The sequence below is a fragment of the Scomber scombrus genome, chromosome 1 (assembly GCF_963691925.1).
Source record: "Scomber scombrus chromosome 1, fScoSco1.1, whole genome shotgun sequence".
NCBI classification, from domain to species: Eukaryota; Metazoa; Chordata; class Actinopteri; order Scombriformes; family Scombridae; genus Scomber; species Scomber scombrus.
This window is the reverse complement of record NC_084970.1, coordinates 19,217,687-19,236,471: the sequence shown is the minus strand read 5'-3', so window position 1 is coordinate 19,236,471 and position 18,785 is coordinate 19,217,687. Positions and strand designations below refer to the sequence as shown.

General features: G+C 38.1%; 1 protein-coding gene across 1 annotated transcript in view; it reads left to right on the top strand.

Annotated features, from left to right (window-relative positions):
- The first annotated feature begins 2 nt into the window (after positions 1–2).
- Positions 3–18,785, top strand: part of adam10a (ADAM metallopeptidase domain 10a) — a 30,313-nt gene continuing 11,530 nt past the window's right edge. Inside the window, exons 1-5 of the mRNA XM_062422454.1 lie at positions 3–232; positions 4,803–4,953; positions 12,803–12,921; positions 14,300–14,458; positions 18,672–18,772. Coding sequence (XP_062278438.1) covers positions 175–232; positions 4,803–4,953; positions 12,803–12,921; positions 14,300–14,458; positions 18,672–18,772 — 588 coding nt within the window. The 5' untranslated portion in view covers positions 3–174. The remainder of the gene's footprint in view (positions 233–4,802; positions 4,954–12,802; positions 12,922–14,299; positions 14,459–18,671; positions 18,773–18,785) is intronic.

The following is an 18,785-nucleotide window of genomic DNA, read 5'->3' as shown; positions in this document are numbered from 1 at the left end:
TGTTTGTGTGTGTGTGCGCGTTAGGCTGGCGGAGAGACAGGCAGAGGTGTTTGTGATGGGAGCTAGTAGCTAACTAGGAAGAGCGGCTATACCTTTAAGTACTAAAACGAAACAAGAAGCCATCAGCGGCAACACAGGGTCGGATTTATACCTGGGCTTAGAGGGGATTTCGATATGATAACTTTATTTGTTAAACTCCTTCTCATGCTTTGCTGCCTACAAGATATCACAGGTAAGTTTGTGATGGATTTCACAGTGGGGGGAAATGAAAGTGTTCACGGTCAGTGTAGCTAGTGTTAATCGGATCAAGCAGTTGTACTCTCGCTGTCGAACTTGCTAACTTAGCTAGCTGGCTAATGTTAATGTTCAGAGTAGTGAACCTGTGTGTGTACTTCGTGTTGGCTGTATATCAGGTTGTTTACATCGTGTGTGATACAGTGACGCCCTGGTATAGACAACACCGCAGTTGTTCACAGTTCCTGACTGGCATGCCAACGTTAAAGTGCTAACATATGCAAACATTTGAATGGCGGAGACGAAACACAGTCGGAAGTACAAAAAAAAGTGTTGAATTGTCAAAAATGATTTGAAAACCGCGGACGCCTTTCTGGTAAATGGCGTCATATACAGCTAAATGTAGCTAGCAGTTGTCTAGATGTAGGCTATATGATAAGCTGTGCTGCAGCAACTGTCGACTGCTGTCACATCTGCCAAACGCATATTAGCCATCTCAATTTTCCACTACAGGCTGGTCATGAGCCTAACTTAAACTTTTTTCTGATCCGCCAACATTGTTTACGGCAGCTGAAGAGATCAACAGTGTTAAGTAGTTTCATATCTATTCACTGTTCTTACCAGAGACGAGCGCCAGACTGAATTGATTACATTAGTTTTACCAAGAGTTGTGGAAACCTTGACGTTTCTTTTATTAAGTGTCTTTGTTGCTCGTCATAACCCCACGAAATCTTCAGTCTAGAGCTTATCAGCGATTTTCTTCAACAAGACTATTATGATATCTGAGCAGTGCCAGATCGCGCCTGATCTCAGAACCAAAAGTTTTAATCATAGTTTCCAGTTATCAGTGAGTCATCATCGTTCCTCTAAAGAGCAAGACTCAAGTGTTGCGTAAATAAAGAAAATACTAGTAAATTAATTTAACCCAATGATGGCTCTCTGCCATTAAACAAAATACTTTGTGCAGAGGAATTTCTGGTTTTCAGAATTCATCCAACTATACGAAAGAAGTGCTTCACGAACATCACAACAAAACATAAAATAGACTAAGAATACATTGTCAAGAGGTTGTCTACAGTATATGTAAAAAGCGGCTACTGGCAGGTGCAATTAAACAAAAGTATGCCTATGAGAAAGTCATTGAAAGCAGCAATTACATTTTTTTTTAACATCCTCTTATAACCCTTGAGGACACTGATGTTGCTGAGACAGCTCAAGACTCTTAAAGTGCTGAGAGGGAGCGGAAAAGCAGGACACCAACTACAGTTTTAAGTTTTTTGGAACAAAGCTGAACTGCTTACTTAACAGATCATGGGCAAACAGGATTACTGTTGCACTAATGGCGAAGCTTCATTTCATTGATTTAATCAAATGTTGGTGAGCGTAGGCTTGATTCCTGAGCACAAATGAGCATTCTTAGCGCATTATAAAGAATGCAGTTTTTTGAGTTTTGTGTACAAGTGTCTAAAATGATTGCTTGTTTCTGATGTTTCATTTCGTCTGCCTTTTTGTCAATTCATACACAATCCAACTTTGTTAGTAAGGTTGGGTGTGAAACAATCACTGTACAACATGATAACATGATAAAGCCAGAGTGCAGTAACGTCACCTTGATTTTGCCTGGTTTTTGGCGTGTTATAAGTTGCAGTATAAACTTCAAATGAAAAAGACTCTGTTTGTACTGTATGTCTTTGAATCCAGTGACCAGACAGGAAGCAGGTCGGCCCATGTGTCAAATGTACAGAGGGACTAGGTTCAATTTATTCACTCCTAAGGGACAGAAAAGGTGGAATAAAAAACATTTTGCTTCATTTCACTCAACCACACACTGCCTATAAAAGTGTGATCAGTGTGACAGACATACTGGAAATTATCTGTGTGGTTAAGCTGCTGTTACTCAGGTTAGCAGACCACTGTTGGGTATTGAATGTGTTATGTAAGCCAGCTTGCTACCACACAGCATGGAAATGCAATGCTGAGATCAGTTGTGATCCATGCAGTTATCACCTCCTCTGTTTGTGTCAGTGGTTTCCGGTCTTTCTCTCTCTCTCAAAAAAAACCCCACCAAAAAACACCCAACATGTCTCTGGGGTAATTTAAGCGGAAATGTATCTGAAATCATGATGACCCAATCTTTCTAGCAACACTGACTGTCACATTAAGGTCAGGTCATGATTCTGTATGTTTTTAATACAACAAAATAAGGCGAACCTTTGAATAAGAGATGTTTATTTAAAAAAGCATTTGAGTAGAGTATGTAGTAATAAAAAAACAATGTGATCAATTTAACAACACATTTAAAAACAATTATCATGATTAAATATAGTTTAACTTAAAATCAAATAAAATGCTCCATATATAAAATAATCAATGCTGGAACAATTGACAAAATTAGTTACATTTCAATTTCATACATATATATATATATATATATATATAAGCCTGATAATGATAAACACGATCAAATTGTGATGACAACACAGTCATGAATATACATTGGCTTATGGGCATAATGTAGTTTTGTGGGCTTTTGGGGCGGACCATTTAAAAACATTTTTGTGTTTCTGTCTGGTCTGGGCTTGAACAATAGCCTGTGTTTGAAATCAGGTTAACCTTTCAGCAGCTTGGTTTTGAGGGCATAAAGTGCCATGAAACATACAGCAACTCTCATTTTTCTGGTTTCTGGTTGGCTTCTGTCCAGGTGTGTCTGACTGCTTGGCATCCCAGCAAGTCTCATTTCTCATTTCTCAACCAGCTGAGATGTTTCTGACTCGCATGACTGAGTCAAAGCCGCATTTGTTTATATAGATCAGAAGCAGTGAAGTGTTACAGTAACTCAGCCTATGTCCAGTCACCAGGCTACTCCAGTAGCCTTCATAATAAACAGGATGTTCATTAAATGCATAACAACAAATGTTGATGTATTCCTTTATATCCAAATTTTGTTTCATTTTTTTATATGTAAATGTTATTTATTATGCAACTGACTGTCTGTTAAGAAATCAGCCTTGTGCTGTCACATTATTACATATTTATGGAGTTTGACAAATCCCACCAAGATGACTGATCTGGGCAATCTGAGCTGGCAGTGTTTGTTTTAGTACATAACCAACATATTCCCTGGTTAATTACAGCCTTGCTCTCTCACATACCAAAGCCCATCAGGCTGGTTGTTGGTTCAGTCAAGTTTTTTTGTCATTATTTTCATCACTGAGGAAAGGCTAAAGAAGCTAATTCTTGGAATATTTTCTCTTTGCATTCACAAACAAGTTGCTACTAGTCTGGCAAGGCCACTCCCAGTTTGGGGAGTTATGACTCCCACCACAAGGAAGCCCTACAGTAAAGAGCAAAACAGTGAAGCACGCAAATAAAGGCAAGGTGGAGTGCCTACATAATCTCTCCCTCAGGGAGTCTCTTAGTAATGAGTATTTTTTTCAAAGATCTTTCACTAAAAGAACTTTGAGTCTAGTCCTGTACTACTAAAGAACTTATTTCCAAAGGCTTCATCGCTGTTGTGTCATAGCAGAACTTTTCCTGTTGCAACACAGTACTCTTGAATTTGGTTTGTAGCATTTTGTGTTCCCTTGGAATGTAGATTAGCATTTAAAGAGTATTCAGCCAACTCAGTCCCTGAGCGGACACAATGACATACAGTACTACTGAAAAAGAACCTCGGTCACCTGACGGTTTGTGCATCATGTGCTCCTCCCTTGTGCTCTAAACTGACCACTTTCTTTGTCCTTGTTGAAAGAACAAAGAAATGGTCATTATGATAGGCAGGCAGGATTAACTCTGTGGGACTCACAACTCTCATGTCAATAAGCTGAATAAGCCTGTTAAGCGTGTCTAGTGAGCGACAGCTTGTACTATAGCTGGTCACCATTGCAGAGGTTCATCCCTGTTTTACCAAACTGTCACCAAAGGCTGTTTTTCATGGAGAAACATGTTGACATGTCACAATAGGAAAAGCACAGGTGTAAATGATAACCTGCATCAAGGTTTTTAATTCCATTAAGCTGTTCCTGGTATCATACATGCTGGCTCACTTTTGTCAGGGTTTACGGGGAAATTTCAATAGAAGAGAGCCGTCATTAATAAATTATCATAATTAAAAATTCCTATCATGACAATTACAATGTCTGATGTGAAAAGGCCCATTGGCCAGAGATGTGAAGTGTTTTTTTCAGATCCTCTTGCAGGTGTACAGGTGCAGTTGTTTTCCTGTTGATTACATGATGTGTCTTTTTAAAAAAAGAACTTACTGATGAAGTCAACAAAATGCTTCAGCAGGTTTTAGTCCATTAGCTGCAAATAAAATTCACCAAAATGATAAAGACATGGATGATTATTTCACTTTTTTACCACTGAAGTGCTTCTCCCTGGATCTGTTTTGGAGGAGCAAATACATTGCAAGCTTTAATATCTGTCTATTGTATCAAACACTATATTAGATTAATAATTAACCAGGAGTGATCGTAACACATTGAAGCAAAATGTTGCTTTCCCTCTCTGCCCTGTGATAAATGTTTGTTGACATAATTTTGATAAGCCATTGAACTCTCTTTCAGGTCAGTATGGGAACCCCTTGAACAAATTTATTCGCCACTATGAAGGTTTATCATATGACACAGAAGCCCTGCACAACAGTCACCAGAGAGCCAAGAGGGCACTCTCTCCTCAAGACAGGACTGTGCACCTGGACTTTCATGCTCATGGCAGGTCAGTTTTTAACACGAACACACTCTTCTCCTCCTCTTCTGTTTCAGTCTTCTTACTTAACCTCGGACTGCTTGAATTGATCTGATGAAGTATTGAGTACTTTTTAATTTCTTTTCATTCATTTAATATCATTTCTTTGTGCTAATTACATATATCTGATGTTCTTTTTCGCATTGGTCTATGCACCCTGGTGTTCTTTTTGAGTTTATTTACCATGTCATCAATTTAGATCATATACTGTATCTTCATTTGCATTAATAATTTGCCTACATTCATACAATCATACTTGCACCACAAGATTATAAAATAATGGATCATACACATACACACACACACACACACACACACACACACACACACACACACACACACACACACACACACACACACACACACACACACACACACACACACACACACACACACACACACACACACTCCATTCAAAAATCAGTGATGTTACTGTGCAGATTCTGTGAAATGGATGTAATCTTCACTCATTTCTCTCGCTGCTATTTGATATGGCATATTGTATCATCTATGTCTGGTTACATTATTTCCTCATTCAGTCCATCATAGAGAGAACTGTGCTGTAAATCAATGTTACTGCAGTATAATGCTAGAACATTGCAAAAGAACCTAAAAGTAGAGCTTAAAGTTTACATTTATCAGCAAGGTGACCATATAGAGAAATAATCTGATGTTCTTTGCATCAAACTGGAAGTGTGTGAAATCTGTGGGAGAATCATTTTGAGTTTGTTTTATACCCGTTATAAATGAATACCTGTCACTGTGGCACATACTTCTCTGGGGTCACCAGTGGTAACATTGTTGTTATTTAAGGTCTGAAAAAGACAGGACTAACCACATTGTAGCAAGCTGTAATCGAAACCCTTCCCTTGTTCTTATTTCTTTTTCCAACCTCTTAAGTCCCTTTGTATCCTCTCCGTCACTCCCAGGTTTTGTTTTTAAATAATGTGTAATCCAAGATGACCTCTTGTGAGGTTGGTCAGGTCAAGTTGTCCGAGTACAGTGGTGCCACCCCTGTTTTGGAAATAGATTATTTCAGATGGTAACACTGTTTAAATGTTCTCAGATTTGTACCAGCTGAGTTCTTGTCCATTGGTATTATGACAGCAGGCTGAAGCAGAAGGTGTGTGAGTCAAACACTAGCAAAAAAGTTGCCTGCAATAGTGGAACAAGACAATAATTACCAAGAACCCCACTTACATTAAATGCTGTTAAAGTATAAACTCCCTCTTCTACCGTTTGGAACAAATTGAGATTCACTGTCAATTTTGCCTTGTTATTGAGGGTGTGGGGGGGATGTAGCTTTTCCTGCAGGTCAGTTACAAAATGAGAGGTATTGACGAATTCCAGTATACATAGCTTTAGTCTTGTGATACCAGACAATCAATGATCTTTGCCTATTGAATTCTGGTGACTTCTAAATGCACAGAGAACGGCTGCTAACAAACCTGCGCCCCTTACATTTTGTCAACAACATGCTCTTTCCCCATTCTCCTCCATAGTGAACTGCATGTTTTTTTGTTTTTTTTAAACTCCCTACTGTTTCCATACAGTTTTAAAACAATATGTGGGAGATTGTTCTCAACCTCTATGAGTGAAGTGTTTAAAGACCTGTGAATCTAACATAGCTTTAAATTTGCTTAATGAGTATGAACCAGTGATTGCTCAAAATGTTCACAGTTCCCTAGCCAGTTTTTATACCAAGATCATGTCTTTGTGAGACTGGTGAAGTAGTTCGATTTCCTCAAATAGGGAGAAATAAAAGACTGTAAATGCTACGTGATTAACTCCAAATGAACGTAGAGTAAAGCTTGCATTCCCCTCACTAGACCCCAGCTTAGGATTGCACAGTGCCTCAACACATGACATAGAAAATGTGGACTAGCTGGCTTGCCTTGACTCACTAACAATAGATGTTTTTTTCCCGCTGCTTTGAATTGTGTACTAGGGTTGGGTTGATCATCTACCATCGTAATATTGGGATTTAAAAGCAACCCCCTACACCAGGGCGCACCACGCAACACACTACCAAACACACAAACACACCAATTTGGTATGGCTAGCCCAGATCAAATCTGCATGCTACACAACAACACCAAGCGAAGGTTGATAATGGTCTCGTTGGTTATGCGAAAACCCAAACTGCTGCCAGATGGGCAAAGTGGTACCTTAATAGCAACCAAGTTTGTCACTGCCATAATGCATGATAATTTTCCACAGTCACTGATCAAGCCAATATCTGCTGGGCTGACTGCCATTTTTTAATCTAATATAATTTTAAAAGATAGCTATTTATAGGTATATTCTGCATTTACGTCACTATGACAAGTATTTAAAATATTCTTCATAATCAGATGATCTGCTTAATGAGGTATCTTAAGCAGGGCTCAAAGGGCTCAAATTTGCAAGAAATAGAAATGTTTATAATTAATATCCAACATACATCATCCTATGCCAATTTAGTAGACATCATCCAACCCTATTGTGTACATGTTAATCATCATCAGTAGGCACATGCACATATTCACATAGTAAATTATCATTAAATATACTGTCCTTTTATTCCATTGCCATTATGGGTTCCTAGTCTTGGGAAATGTCTGTCTTTTCTGTCTCGCTCTCATTTCTACTTGCTTTTCTGTTTGATGCTTTTAATAATTCGCCTAATTTAATTGTAAAATTGTACTTTCTCCAAACATTTGCCTTTTCCAAAGGACTAAAGGAATAAAATATCCGACTGGATGGCAAATCCTTTTTTCATCACTAGTTTATAAGAAACTTATTTTACAACATTGGAAGAATAAAGAAGCACCATCACTCCAAAAATGGAAAATATTAATGAAATATTACCTGTGTACTGAAAAGACAATGTCAGAAGATTGTAATAAAGCTAAACAATTTAATGAGATATGGACATCAATTTATGATGCTTTGTAAAATGAGTGGAGCCGCAAACACAATACAATACAATACAGTAATCACATTAATTATCTAGAAAGTAAGTAACCCATTTGCAAACATATTTTTTTTATGTTCTCTTATTTACTTAATCATTTATTTATTATGTTTATTTATTGTTTATGTATTTACCCTTTTTTTCTTTCTGTGTGATTTAATTTTGAGAAAATGGCAAATATACGCTATGGAGCGGTGATGACTGTAATTGATCTCTATTCACTCAATTAAAAATAATTATTTAAAAAAAAAAAGAAGGAAATAATTCGCCTTAGCAGCACTATGTTAGCAGTACTTTGTTTTTCAGCAAACTGCCCCCTGCTTTCCTTTTCACCCTGTCTGTTTTGGGTTATCAAGAGCCTGTCAAACAGATCCTCTTCCTGTGTTTTTGTGCTCTTTCCTGTCATTGCTGGCTGGAGAAACAGTGCTGTCTGTGTTGGTGAGGTAATCATTGCATCATACATACATACTGATCATTTTCAAAGTCTGAATAAGCTGTTGTGTCTGAAAAAGAAACAAAAACAATTTTTTAGAAGCATTGGGCAAATGGACCTGCAGTATATTTACTGTAAATAAAGTCTTGAGTGTTCTGAGCAGACGGAAATGTTCTGCACAATGACGTATAGAGGAGCAGACCAGACATGTTCATTACAGAGTACTCCAGTCCAGATCATTGAACAGGAAGAGTACTCATCTCTGAGAGATGGATTCATGAACAGTCAGACTGTATGAGGAAAAAACGATGGGGAAATGTCACTACATTTTTGTACAAGTTCCTTGAACGAGTTAATATAAGTAATAATATACAATACAAGATAATATAAAAAAGTAATATAAGTTAATATCATTTTCATGAAGCAAATACTTTGGTGAAGTTTTGTTTCGTGTTGTGTCAGACATTTTAACTCAACTCTGTGGTGTTGAGACTGTAATGACTTTTGCTAGAGTAGAGAATGTTACTCTGTCTCTAGAGTCTCCCTTAGCCAATCAAAGTCATACAATTAAATTTTTTCTCTCTCTCTCTTTTTTAATGAAAGTGATTAATTCCATAATACTAAAATAGTTATCTTTGAGAAACCATCTTATCCCTCATATCCTTACTAAACTCACTGGGCTTGTTTGTGACTATCGTCCTCTCAACATACACATGTGTGCTGGCACAAACCCAGACACACAGTCTCTCCTCTCTTTCCCTTTCTAAAACCCCGGGGCAGGACTGTGGCACTATAGAGGTTTGTTGTAACAAGAGAAAAGCTTTCTTGTGTATGCCCACTCACATGAGTACTTGTGGGTGGGTCAGGTGACAGAACAAAGCAGAGTAGGCAGTTGTCTGTATGCAGAGCTTCTTTACAAAGAGAGGAGCAAAAAAGTATTCAAACATCGACTAGTACCAATGCAAGTGTCACAATGTACTGTTCAGTTTTAAGTCCAGCTGTCTACAAACAATACTCATTTGCAAGACTTTTTTCCCCCTATTTCAATACATCAAGATATTTCTATTAATAGTTTGATATATTATTGAGCTCACTAGGCACATGTTACAGGAGCTGTAATATCCTTACTGTTTTTTTAAAATTATAATTTATCATCAACATTTGTGGTATTAATAAATCTAAGCTATCTATTTCAAATAACAGTAAACATGCATGTTTACTGCAGTGATATTATAATTTTTATAAGCATTGTCACTGTCGTTGTCAATTCAAAATTATGAGCTTGAAAGTAGTTTATTTTCTGCATATAAGAAGTTTCCGTGCTTCTCAGTTTGTAGGACTTGAGTCTCGAGTTTCTCTGTTGAAGAAACGTGAACAAATGTGTCGCCACAAACGCGTCTTCCTCTCGGATAAAATCTAGATGTGGTTCATGTCGTAGGTCTTTCGAGCTTTGAAAACTCCTCTTAACATAAGTGCACAGTCGCAGATCAGACTGGGGTGTGTGGCGCTGTAAGGCTCTTTGAAAGTAAAGGGCACACTGTGGTTTTCTCTAAGTATTGTGCATGGCAAAAAAAATGAACAAGCAAACACAACAAGAAAGGCTCCTCGAGAGAATGTAATTAATTAAGGAAGCTGCTATATCTTTTTATGAAACACGTCTTGTACTGTATGTGTAAAGTGATACTACCCGCTTTGTAGAAATACAGTACACTCTCTGAAGACATGGCCTGAGGTCCCTCCATTTCTTTGGGCCGGTCTGCTTACTGAGCTGTGTATGACTATCAGTGTGTTCAGCATTTGGGACATGTCTGAATAATTTATCAGTCAGCTGCTTTTGTGAGTAGAGTAGCACTCACTTGATCTATAGCCTCTTCTCTTCCTGTCTGTTACCAGCCATGTTTATTTGTCTGTAAGTATTTTGTGAGGCAGTGATTGTCCTCTTTTTTTCAGTTAGTAAAACTTAAATGAAAAAAAGAGTTTTAACTGTTCAGTAGATTTCTTGGTATAGAGTTAATGGAAATGTAAAATTTAATTGAAACTAGTAATTATACAGCCTTAGACGTATAGTAAAGTAAGCAATTCACAGTTTGGCATTTAGCAGAGAAGAACGTAACAGTGGCCTTTCAAATGTTGTTTGTTTGTTTGTTTAATTTCATTCTTTTTTTATCTAGCTTAATTGTATTCTTCTTAATCTTTTTGTTTTTTAATCTTTTTTATTCTAATCTTTTATTGTTGTGTATCTTTTTGTTATGTGTGTAAGGGACAGCAGCAAAGTAAGAATTTCATTGCATTGTCTGAACCGCTGTGTGTTTTTTTTTTTACTATGCATATGACAATAAACTTCTTGAATCTTTATCAGTTGACAGGCTGATAGTTTATTGTGGTTTGGTTCAAGACGTTAGGAATAGTTTCTTGACACAGATTGTCAGTCTGTATTTCAGTATTCACACTATTATTGTCCATTCGTAATGGTTCTTGGGAGAGGAGTTGCTTCGTGAATGCCAGAGAGAAGGTTGGCATCTAGGTTTGAATGATGAAATATGAGGGCTCTGGGTCTTTGGTTTGGTAGTATTGTTCAGTTGATCCACCACATCTCATCATTAGTGTGTAATAATAATTCACAGTCTCTCTTAGTTAAGGTTATCACTACTGTGGTTTTCATGGAGGAAAGGATGTGCATTGAAGTTGCATGATGCAGTTTTGCAGGAACAGGGGTCAATATGTGTGCTATGTAATATATTTTCTAAGACGTGCCTAATTGACAGTATAACAGTTGCTTGAAATCATGAATTTAAATGCTACAATGCAGATTGAAATTCTAACTGAATAATCTAATTGTGGACTCATCTGCAGCTGTGACCAGTATGTCATGCTGGATATTTTGGTTGACTGAGCTGTTGATGAGACATAGATAAAGTTGTGAGGTCATATTGATTGCCATTAATAAGGTGGGGAGAGGCCAGTGACTGTAATGGGTGTGCCATGATGAATAAAAAGCAGGGGAATTTATACAAAATCTATTGCCAGATTATCTTTTTGTTTATTTGATCATCTTTGCTTTCTTTATTACTCCTATCTTGGCTTCCGTTGATCTTCTGACTATTGGTTCCTTGTTAGTGTTATATGCTGCACAGATTGTAAAGCAATTTTAGACAAATTTGTGATTTGATCTAAATGAATATAACTGACTGTACTCACTCGACCGAACATATGCTTCGGTGTAGTTACAAAATGTAAAAGAAAAAAGTCACTAAATCAATAATATACCAGTAAATAAGATACTGTAGCTACAATAATAAGGTGTGTCTGTGTAAAACAAGAGCAGATATGATAAAAGGAAATGTGATACTAGAGAATGTCTATGAGTCATCCTGCAGAAGGAAATCCTGGACTGTGCCTGACTTTTAAAACTTGATCTGCTATCTCACCCTTCCAAACATGTACTGCCTTACTGTTGCTGTCTTTTGTGAAACCTTGTTTTCATGCCACGCAGTGTAAGAAAGTCTGCCTTGAAATCATCATCAACCCCTTTTCTCCTCCCAAACACACATATGTAAAGAATTTGTGGTTAAAGTAGACAGTGTGTCATGTGACTTTGCTACCCAGGAGGAAACAACCATCTACGTAAACTGGCATAAAGGCCAGTTTTCTTGTTATAAGGAATACGACTCAGTGTTTGAAAAACATTTCACAATGTTCTTTTTGGCTTTTAAGGGAGCTTTCCAAAGTCTGAGAAATTAAACAAAACCCTGCATTACAAACTGGGGAAGTTGGAAAGACATGGACATTTACCAAGCAACAAAACAAACCATGTTTATGACTGTTTTGGGTCACCTGAAGGATACTTCACACCTTGAGACCAACTCACATGATCCCTCACAAGATACCTGGTGAAGAACAATCCAGTGAACCTCTCATTGCATTGCCTCAGGTTTTCAGGAAGCAAGTGGCTCATGTGCACCTCATGTGATGCATGCCTTCTTGTCTTCGACATCATGGTTATGCTAAGGAGAGGATTACAAAAAAAAAGGCTACGCACAAACATTCATGTGCTTTTCCTCATGACATAATTCTTCTAACTCACTGAGCACAGCAGTACTGAGCAGCACAGCAGAGTGGTAAAGCTCAGTAGAATTTGGAAATGATGCTGCTTTCTCTGTGTCTTTAAGTGTTATGTGCTCTGTCTCAGCTTTCAAATGTGTGTGTGGTCCCTTTTTATGGTAAGACACTGTAATAGTGAAGTTCAATATGGCATAAAAAAACCAAGACTTCAAAATAATACTTTTGAATGCTGTTGTCTTCTTGATGTGGAGTGTGACCTTGAATTAAATAAAATACATTTGGGCTTTCATTTTTGAAGCCAAGTGCACCTTTACATTTGGTGTTTAGTGCTTATGCTAATTAGACATTTTCTCCTATTCTTCTTTAAGGCATTTTAACTTGCGGATGAGGAGGGATACAACTCTATTTTCTCCAGATATCATCATCGAGGTATCAGGAGAGGAGACACCCACTGATACGTCACATATTTACAGTGGAGAAATCTTCGGTAAGTCCAGCTGTTTTCACACAGCATTCTGGGTGGAGGTGCAGCCCCTTTACCCAATTATGCAGTATTTATTTTTTCACTTTAATTGAAAGTCTGCATCATCCCTGCCTGTATTGTTTCTTACATCGTTTTCTAAAGGACATTTCAACTAAGACACACACTTTTAATGATTAAAGGATGGATTCACAGTTTTTCACGTCTGTCCTAAAACAATAGTCAGATGCCCAATTGAACACTGGCACATATTTTTCCTGCTGTAATAATTCCTCTTGTACTGATCATTAAGAATATTAAGACATTATGATCTGTGTTATACTATATGTTGTTTACATATATGTGTAAACTTTAAAATACATTTTTTTGCTCAGAATGAAGACTGGATTTTGTCTCGTAATCATTAGATTGCAAGTGCATTTGGAAGAGATCGTCTAGTGGTCAGTATGAACAAGAGGAATGATAACAGCGAGCAAAATCTGTTTCAATTATACATTTAGGAACCTGACTATAGTTTTAAGAAGGATTTGAAAAATTGTGAGCCTATTTTTTAAAGTTCAGTTTTATTCTCAGCATTTTAGAATATCGTGTGTGCATGCAGGACAGAAATTTAGAGGTTGTTTTTTTAAATGTATTCGTCACATCACAACCCAAAACACACACTTAGCTTTCATTCTGTTCTACCATCCGCTTTCAATCCCTTCCCTTCCTGGACGTCATCCTGCCGCCTGTCCCCAGCAGAGTTCAATGAACAAGAGAATAAACAAGGCGTTTTTTCCTGTTGTGATCAGTGTGAGTGTGTGTGAGAGAGGAACAGAGTCTTTTATATTTTTCTTGTTCAGGTTATTGGATTTTCAATACATGATGACTACAGTGGTATCATCCTGCTTTGTTTAAATGTAATTTTTAACCTCCATGCATGCTACACATCATACATTTCACTTTGTGCAAAATCTTTTTTTTTTTCAAGTTGAAACCTTTTCACAGTGACACCTATTCACCTTGGTTTTTGCCTCCTAGAGCTTCTTTCTAAATTTTACTGACTATAAATTGCTTTATAGTCAGTGTGAACACACCCTGACACTTTTACTCACCGTATATTTTAATCTCATGAAAAAGCCACAGGTGGGCACAAAACACCACTGTGTGCTATAACTTTAATGAAAAAATATTACTGTAACAATTTTCATTTTTGTCAATGCGAACATTAAGAGTTGTCAGACCCCATGCAAACACCATCTCTCTTACTGTATGCTCATTAAAAAGATATTTCTATTTATTAGGCCAGAGGGGTTTCTTTGTAATGTATGTCAAATTATAAAATAATTTAACTTTGACTGTTTTTGTCTCCCTCTGCTCATCCGCTTCCTCTTTTGTATTTCAGGAGAAAAGGGCACAGTGACTCATGGCTCTGTGGTTGATGGGCGCTTCGAAGGTTTCATTAAAACCCACCAAGGAACATACTATGTTGAACCCTCGGAGAGGTACCTTAATGACAAGAATGTTCCCTACCACTCTGTCATCTATCATGAGGATGACATTGGTAAGTGTCTGCCTCTGTACTTGCTTTACTATTTATTAAAGATTTTTTTTTTAAACTTTGGGTGTGTTGATATTGCAGAATTGTGATGTATTGGTGTTTTTAAGTAAGACGTAGGTGGTTGAGCTGTTGATAGATTTCCCTGGCAAGCTTGGAGAAAGGGTTATCTTTGACAGACATTTGGCTCTGTGTCCTTGGCACAGTGATACTGGAAGCAAGATTGAGGCACCACAAAGCATAGTCATGGCTTATACCACGGCTTAGTGCCACTGCTAAGGTCAGGTTAAACTAAGTGTTTGAAAGCAATTAGTAGACTTGAGATCTACTGTGTGATTGTGGGTGAACATGATGAACCAAACACTGAGTGAAATCACAATACAGTGACTTAACCCAAAGAACTGCATTCAGCAGACAAGCAGTGACTCTGATATGAGCCCCACCCTGGCTCTGCACTAACTGATATTTACTGCCAGGCGCTCTGTCCTGCTGAACACAAAAGCGCACAGGCATATACAGAGACCATGGGAGATTGTTTTGTACTGCTGATGGAAATCTTTGCACATTTATTTGAAATTGAGTCGCGGATTGAATTCAGATGAAAGGTTCTTTTTGGGGCTCACAAGAGTGTTTTGTGATACAGGGAAGTCACTCACCCACAGCAGGGGCGTTATTCTGCCAGCGGTGATAAAGAAGCTAGTGGGAGCGTTAGAACAAAAGGTCACAGGTGAAAGTAAGGAAAACTGCAACTTTATACAGGAATTTCTGACTTCTTGCAACCTGTAAGCAACTTACTGTTTAGATTTGTGTATCACTCAGTCCACTAGATAAAGGGAACGTTAATCTTTAACCAAGTGTGTCAAATTTTATTTGTTGTGGCCTTCGTTTTTTTCTGTTCTCATCCCAAATCAATCCTGATTTGGCAGTTTTACATGATGACCTAACATCTAATCACTGCATGCAGAAAATGGGTCCCAAATTCTATCTTAGGCTTTTAGACTGTTATTAAAACATCCTACCATCCCACATGCTCCATAAAGGCACAGCAAAGAAACAGTTTTTCAAAGACTCACATCTGCACTGAGATATAATTATAGATATAATAAGATCATATATTGCCATACTGAAATGAATTAATTAAATGCTGAAAATGCTTTCATTAATATACAGAAATAATAGAATAAAGTAATATTTCATGATTTAACTCATGTCTGTCTGCCATTAGACAGACATGACATCTCTGACCAACTTGGAAATTCAGTTTCTTTGAAGTCTCCTGCTTGTGCTGTTAGTATTTGTGGAAGTAGCAGATGAATGAGACGGCATTCACTGTACTGACAAAGAGGGCACACATTGTCAGAGGTTGAATGCGTTGTTTCAGTGTGTGTCCAGTCAGTTTAGTGACCAGCACAGGACTGAATGATGGTTTCCCAACATTCAGACTGATGTCTTGCACCGATATTAATGGAATCAAAAGTTTTGCAAAAGCAAGGGCAGTTTGTTTGAAACAAACATAATCAGAACACACTGATTGGCTAGCCTAAATATATATATGCTATCATAAAATCATATTGTAATTGTTATTTAAAACCAATCGTGTGTGTCAGGGCTTTTAAATTTGATAAAACACTAGCATACTGTCTACATTGTACAATAAGTAACATTTGGCCACAGATCCTCATCAGGTTTATGAGAACATAATACAATGTGACAATTGGGTTTTCCCTTTGTTTTCACTATGAAGGACAACTGTGGCCGTTGACTTTATTACTTTATAGCAGCCCGTTGCACAAACTGCTTGGCTCTTTTTAAACTTCCGATATGTGATATTGTCATATCACAGAAAACATGATACAATCTGCATTGTGAGTCTGTTTGTTAATGTCTTCTTAGCTAAAATGGCCTTTTCAGTGACGCCTTTAATCATATATAACTTGATGTGTGATGTATATCCACATTATTGTTACTGAATTGATGGGTATTGTTTATATTAACAGAAGTAATGCAATCTCCTTCTACACAGCATATACAGCCTAGAAATAGATAGGAAGTGGTTTGTGAGTACTTCATCACCATGATGTGGCTTGTTTCTTGATCTGAACTGGTTAACCACTCACATTGCAAACTAAGGTTGGCTGGAGTGCTTGTCCCATTTGCCCTTTAGAATTCTATGCAGCAGATTGGGAGCAAACTTATAAAACTTATAAATTGGGTTGATCATAGAACCACTTTTTTCAGTTAGCAAGACAGATCATTGGTAAGACCTTTTTATTCTGCTCAGATCAAAAGTTGAAAGAAAGGTTTTAAAGGAAAGAAGAGTAGCTACTCTTACACCCTGACTCACCTACCAACTGAAATCAGCCCCAACTAAAATTCAGGTTAAAAATGTTTCTCTTTTCATGTGCCGATGATTGAGCTCTTTTAAAGCACAAAGTCTTCATCTTTCATTTGCACTGTATGTCCTTTTAGTGAGTTTAATGCAAATAATTATATTATGCTGCACTCTCATATTTTATACTATTTTTAGTTTAGTTTTTTCTTTTTCTTTCTCTCTATTTATTATCTTTGTTGTATTTTTATTAGGGCCCGAGCGGCGACTGCAAGTCGCCTGGCGAAAGCCCTATTGAAATTGTAATGGTTATTATTATTATTATTATTATTATTATTATTCCGACATTTCGTGCCCCAATTTCGCCCCTTTCCCAAATGCGAAAATGCTTATACTTTTGCACGGACGTCCGGCCTCATCCGAAATTCGATATTTTTGGGTGGTCGCACATGGTCGACGCAGAATGGCGGAATAGCGCCCCCTACAAAGTCCAAAAATGCCCATAGGGAATTTTGCTAACTTTGTCCTATGCTCACAAAATTCGGTACACATATGTATTATACCCACATATGCAAAAAAGCCTCTTGACCTCATGACCTCAACCCAACAGGAAGTCGGCCATTTTGGTTTTGATTTTTCCCGCCTAAAATTAACTCCTCCCACAGCGTTCGCCCGATCAAGTTCAAATTAGGTACGCAACATCTCCAGACCTAGCTGAGCTTAAGTTGTGCTCTGCGCATCCGTAGGTCAAAGGGCGTGTCTGCCAGGGCTCAACTAACTTTGGCGTGCTCGCCATGTACATACGAGTGGCTCTCACGCCCACATACTTCATCCAATCAGCTTCAAACTTGCTGGACATGATGATGGCTCCGCCCTGAACGTCCCGATATATTAACTTCCCACGTAACTCATAGCGCCCCCCGGTGGTAACAGGAAGTGAACTTAAATTCATGAAAAATACATAGTTGACCCCATCAACTTCATTTAGAACCAGTTGGTGAAGCTACATTATGAAGACTGTGAAGCTACGAGTAATGGCGTCCATGTGGCGACGCGGCGACCATCAATTCCTCGCCATGAAAATACGTTTGGCTTTTTGATGGCTTTATTGAACTCGTATCGTCATGAAAATTGGTACACAGGTCCAGGGTGCCGACCTCAACGTCTCCATTCGCTCATAGGCGATCTCACTCGTGTCGCCCCCTAGTGGAAACAGGAAGTGCCATATTTTACATCATCATTGTGCGATTTCCACAAAACTTCACATGTGTAATCACTGTCCCACCCTGAACGCAACCGCTTGTGTTTTGTTACACTCTACTGCCCCCTGGTGGATGAACCATCAACCTCTCATAACTCCTTCATGCTTTGTCCAATTCACTCCGAACTTCACATGACTGATGAGTGGCCGCCCTGAACACACCAGACCACACCAGACCATATGTGTAACTACTTGTGACTGCCCCCTACTGGATGAACGAAACATTGCATTTTTGGCCTCCTTCCAGGTTTTTTCTCACTTTCTGCTTCACGCCACAGCCCCGCCATGCCTCAGGCCCCGCGGTGGCATGGGTGAGCGAGGGCCCGCCATCGCCGCTTGCGGCTTTAATTATAATTGGGTTTTCTTGTTTTTAATTGTCCAATTTTCACTATTGTTTTTTGTTTTTTTTAAATTGTATTTTTTTATGCTTCTTATTCTTACTGTCAAATGTTTGTTTTTATGAAAAGCACATAGAGTTGCCCCCGGGTATGAAATGCACTATATAAATAAAGCTGCCTTGCATTGTCTTGCCTTGCCTTACGACAGCCCACTACTGATACTTTAAAAGAGATCCTTAATGCAATGTAAACTCTGTCCAATCATTCCCTTATTCTTTCCCTATCTGCCAGATTATCCTCATAAGTATGGCTCAGAGGGCGGCTGTGCTGACCACTCAGTGTTTGAGAGGATGACAAAGTACCAGTCATCTGCAACAGAAGAGCCAGTCAAAGTAAGTGCCAACA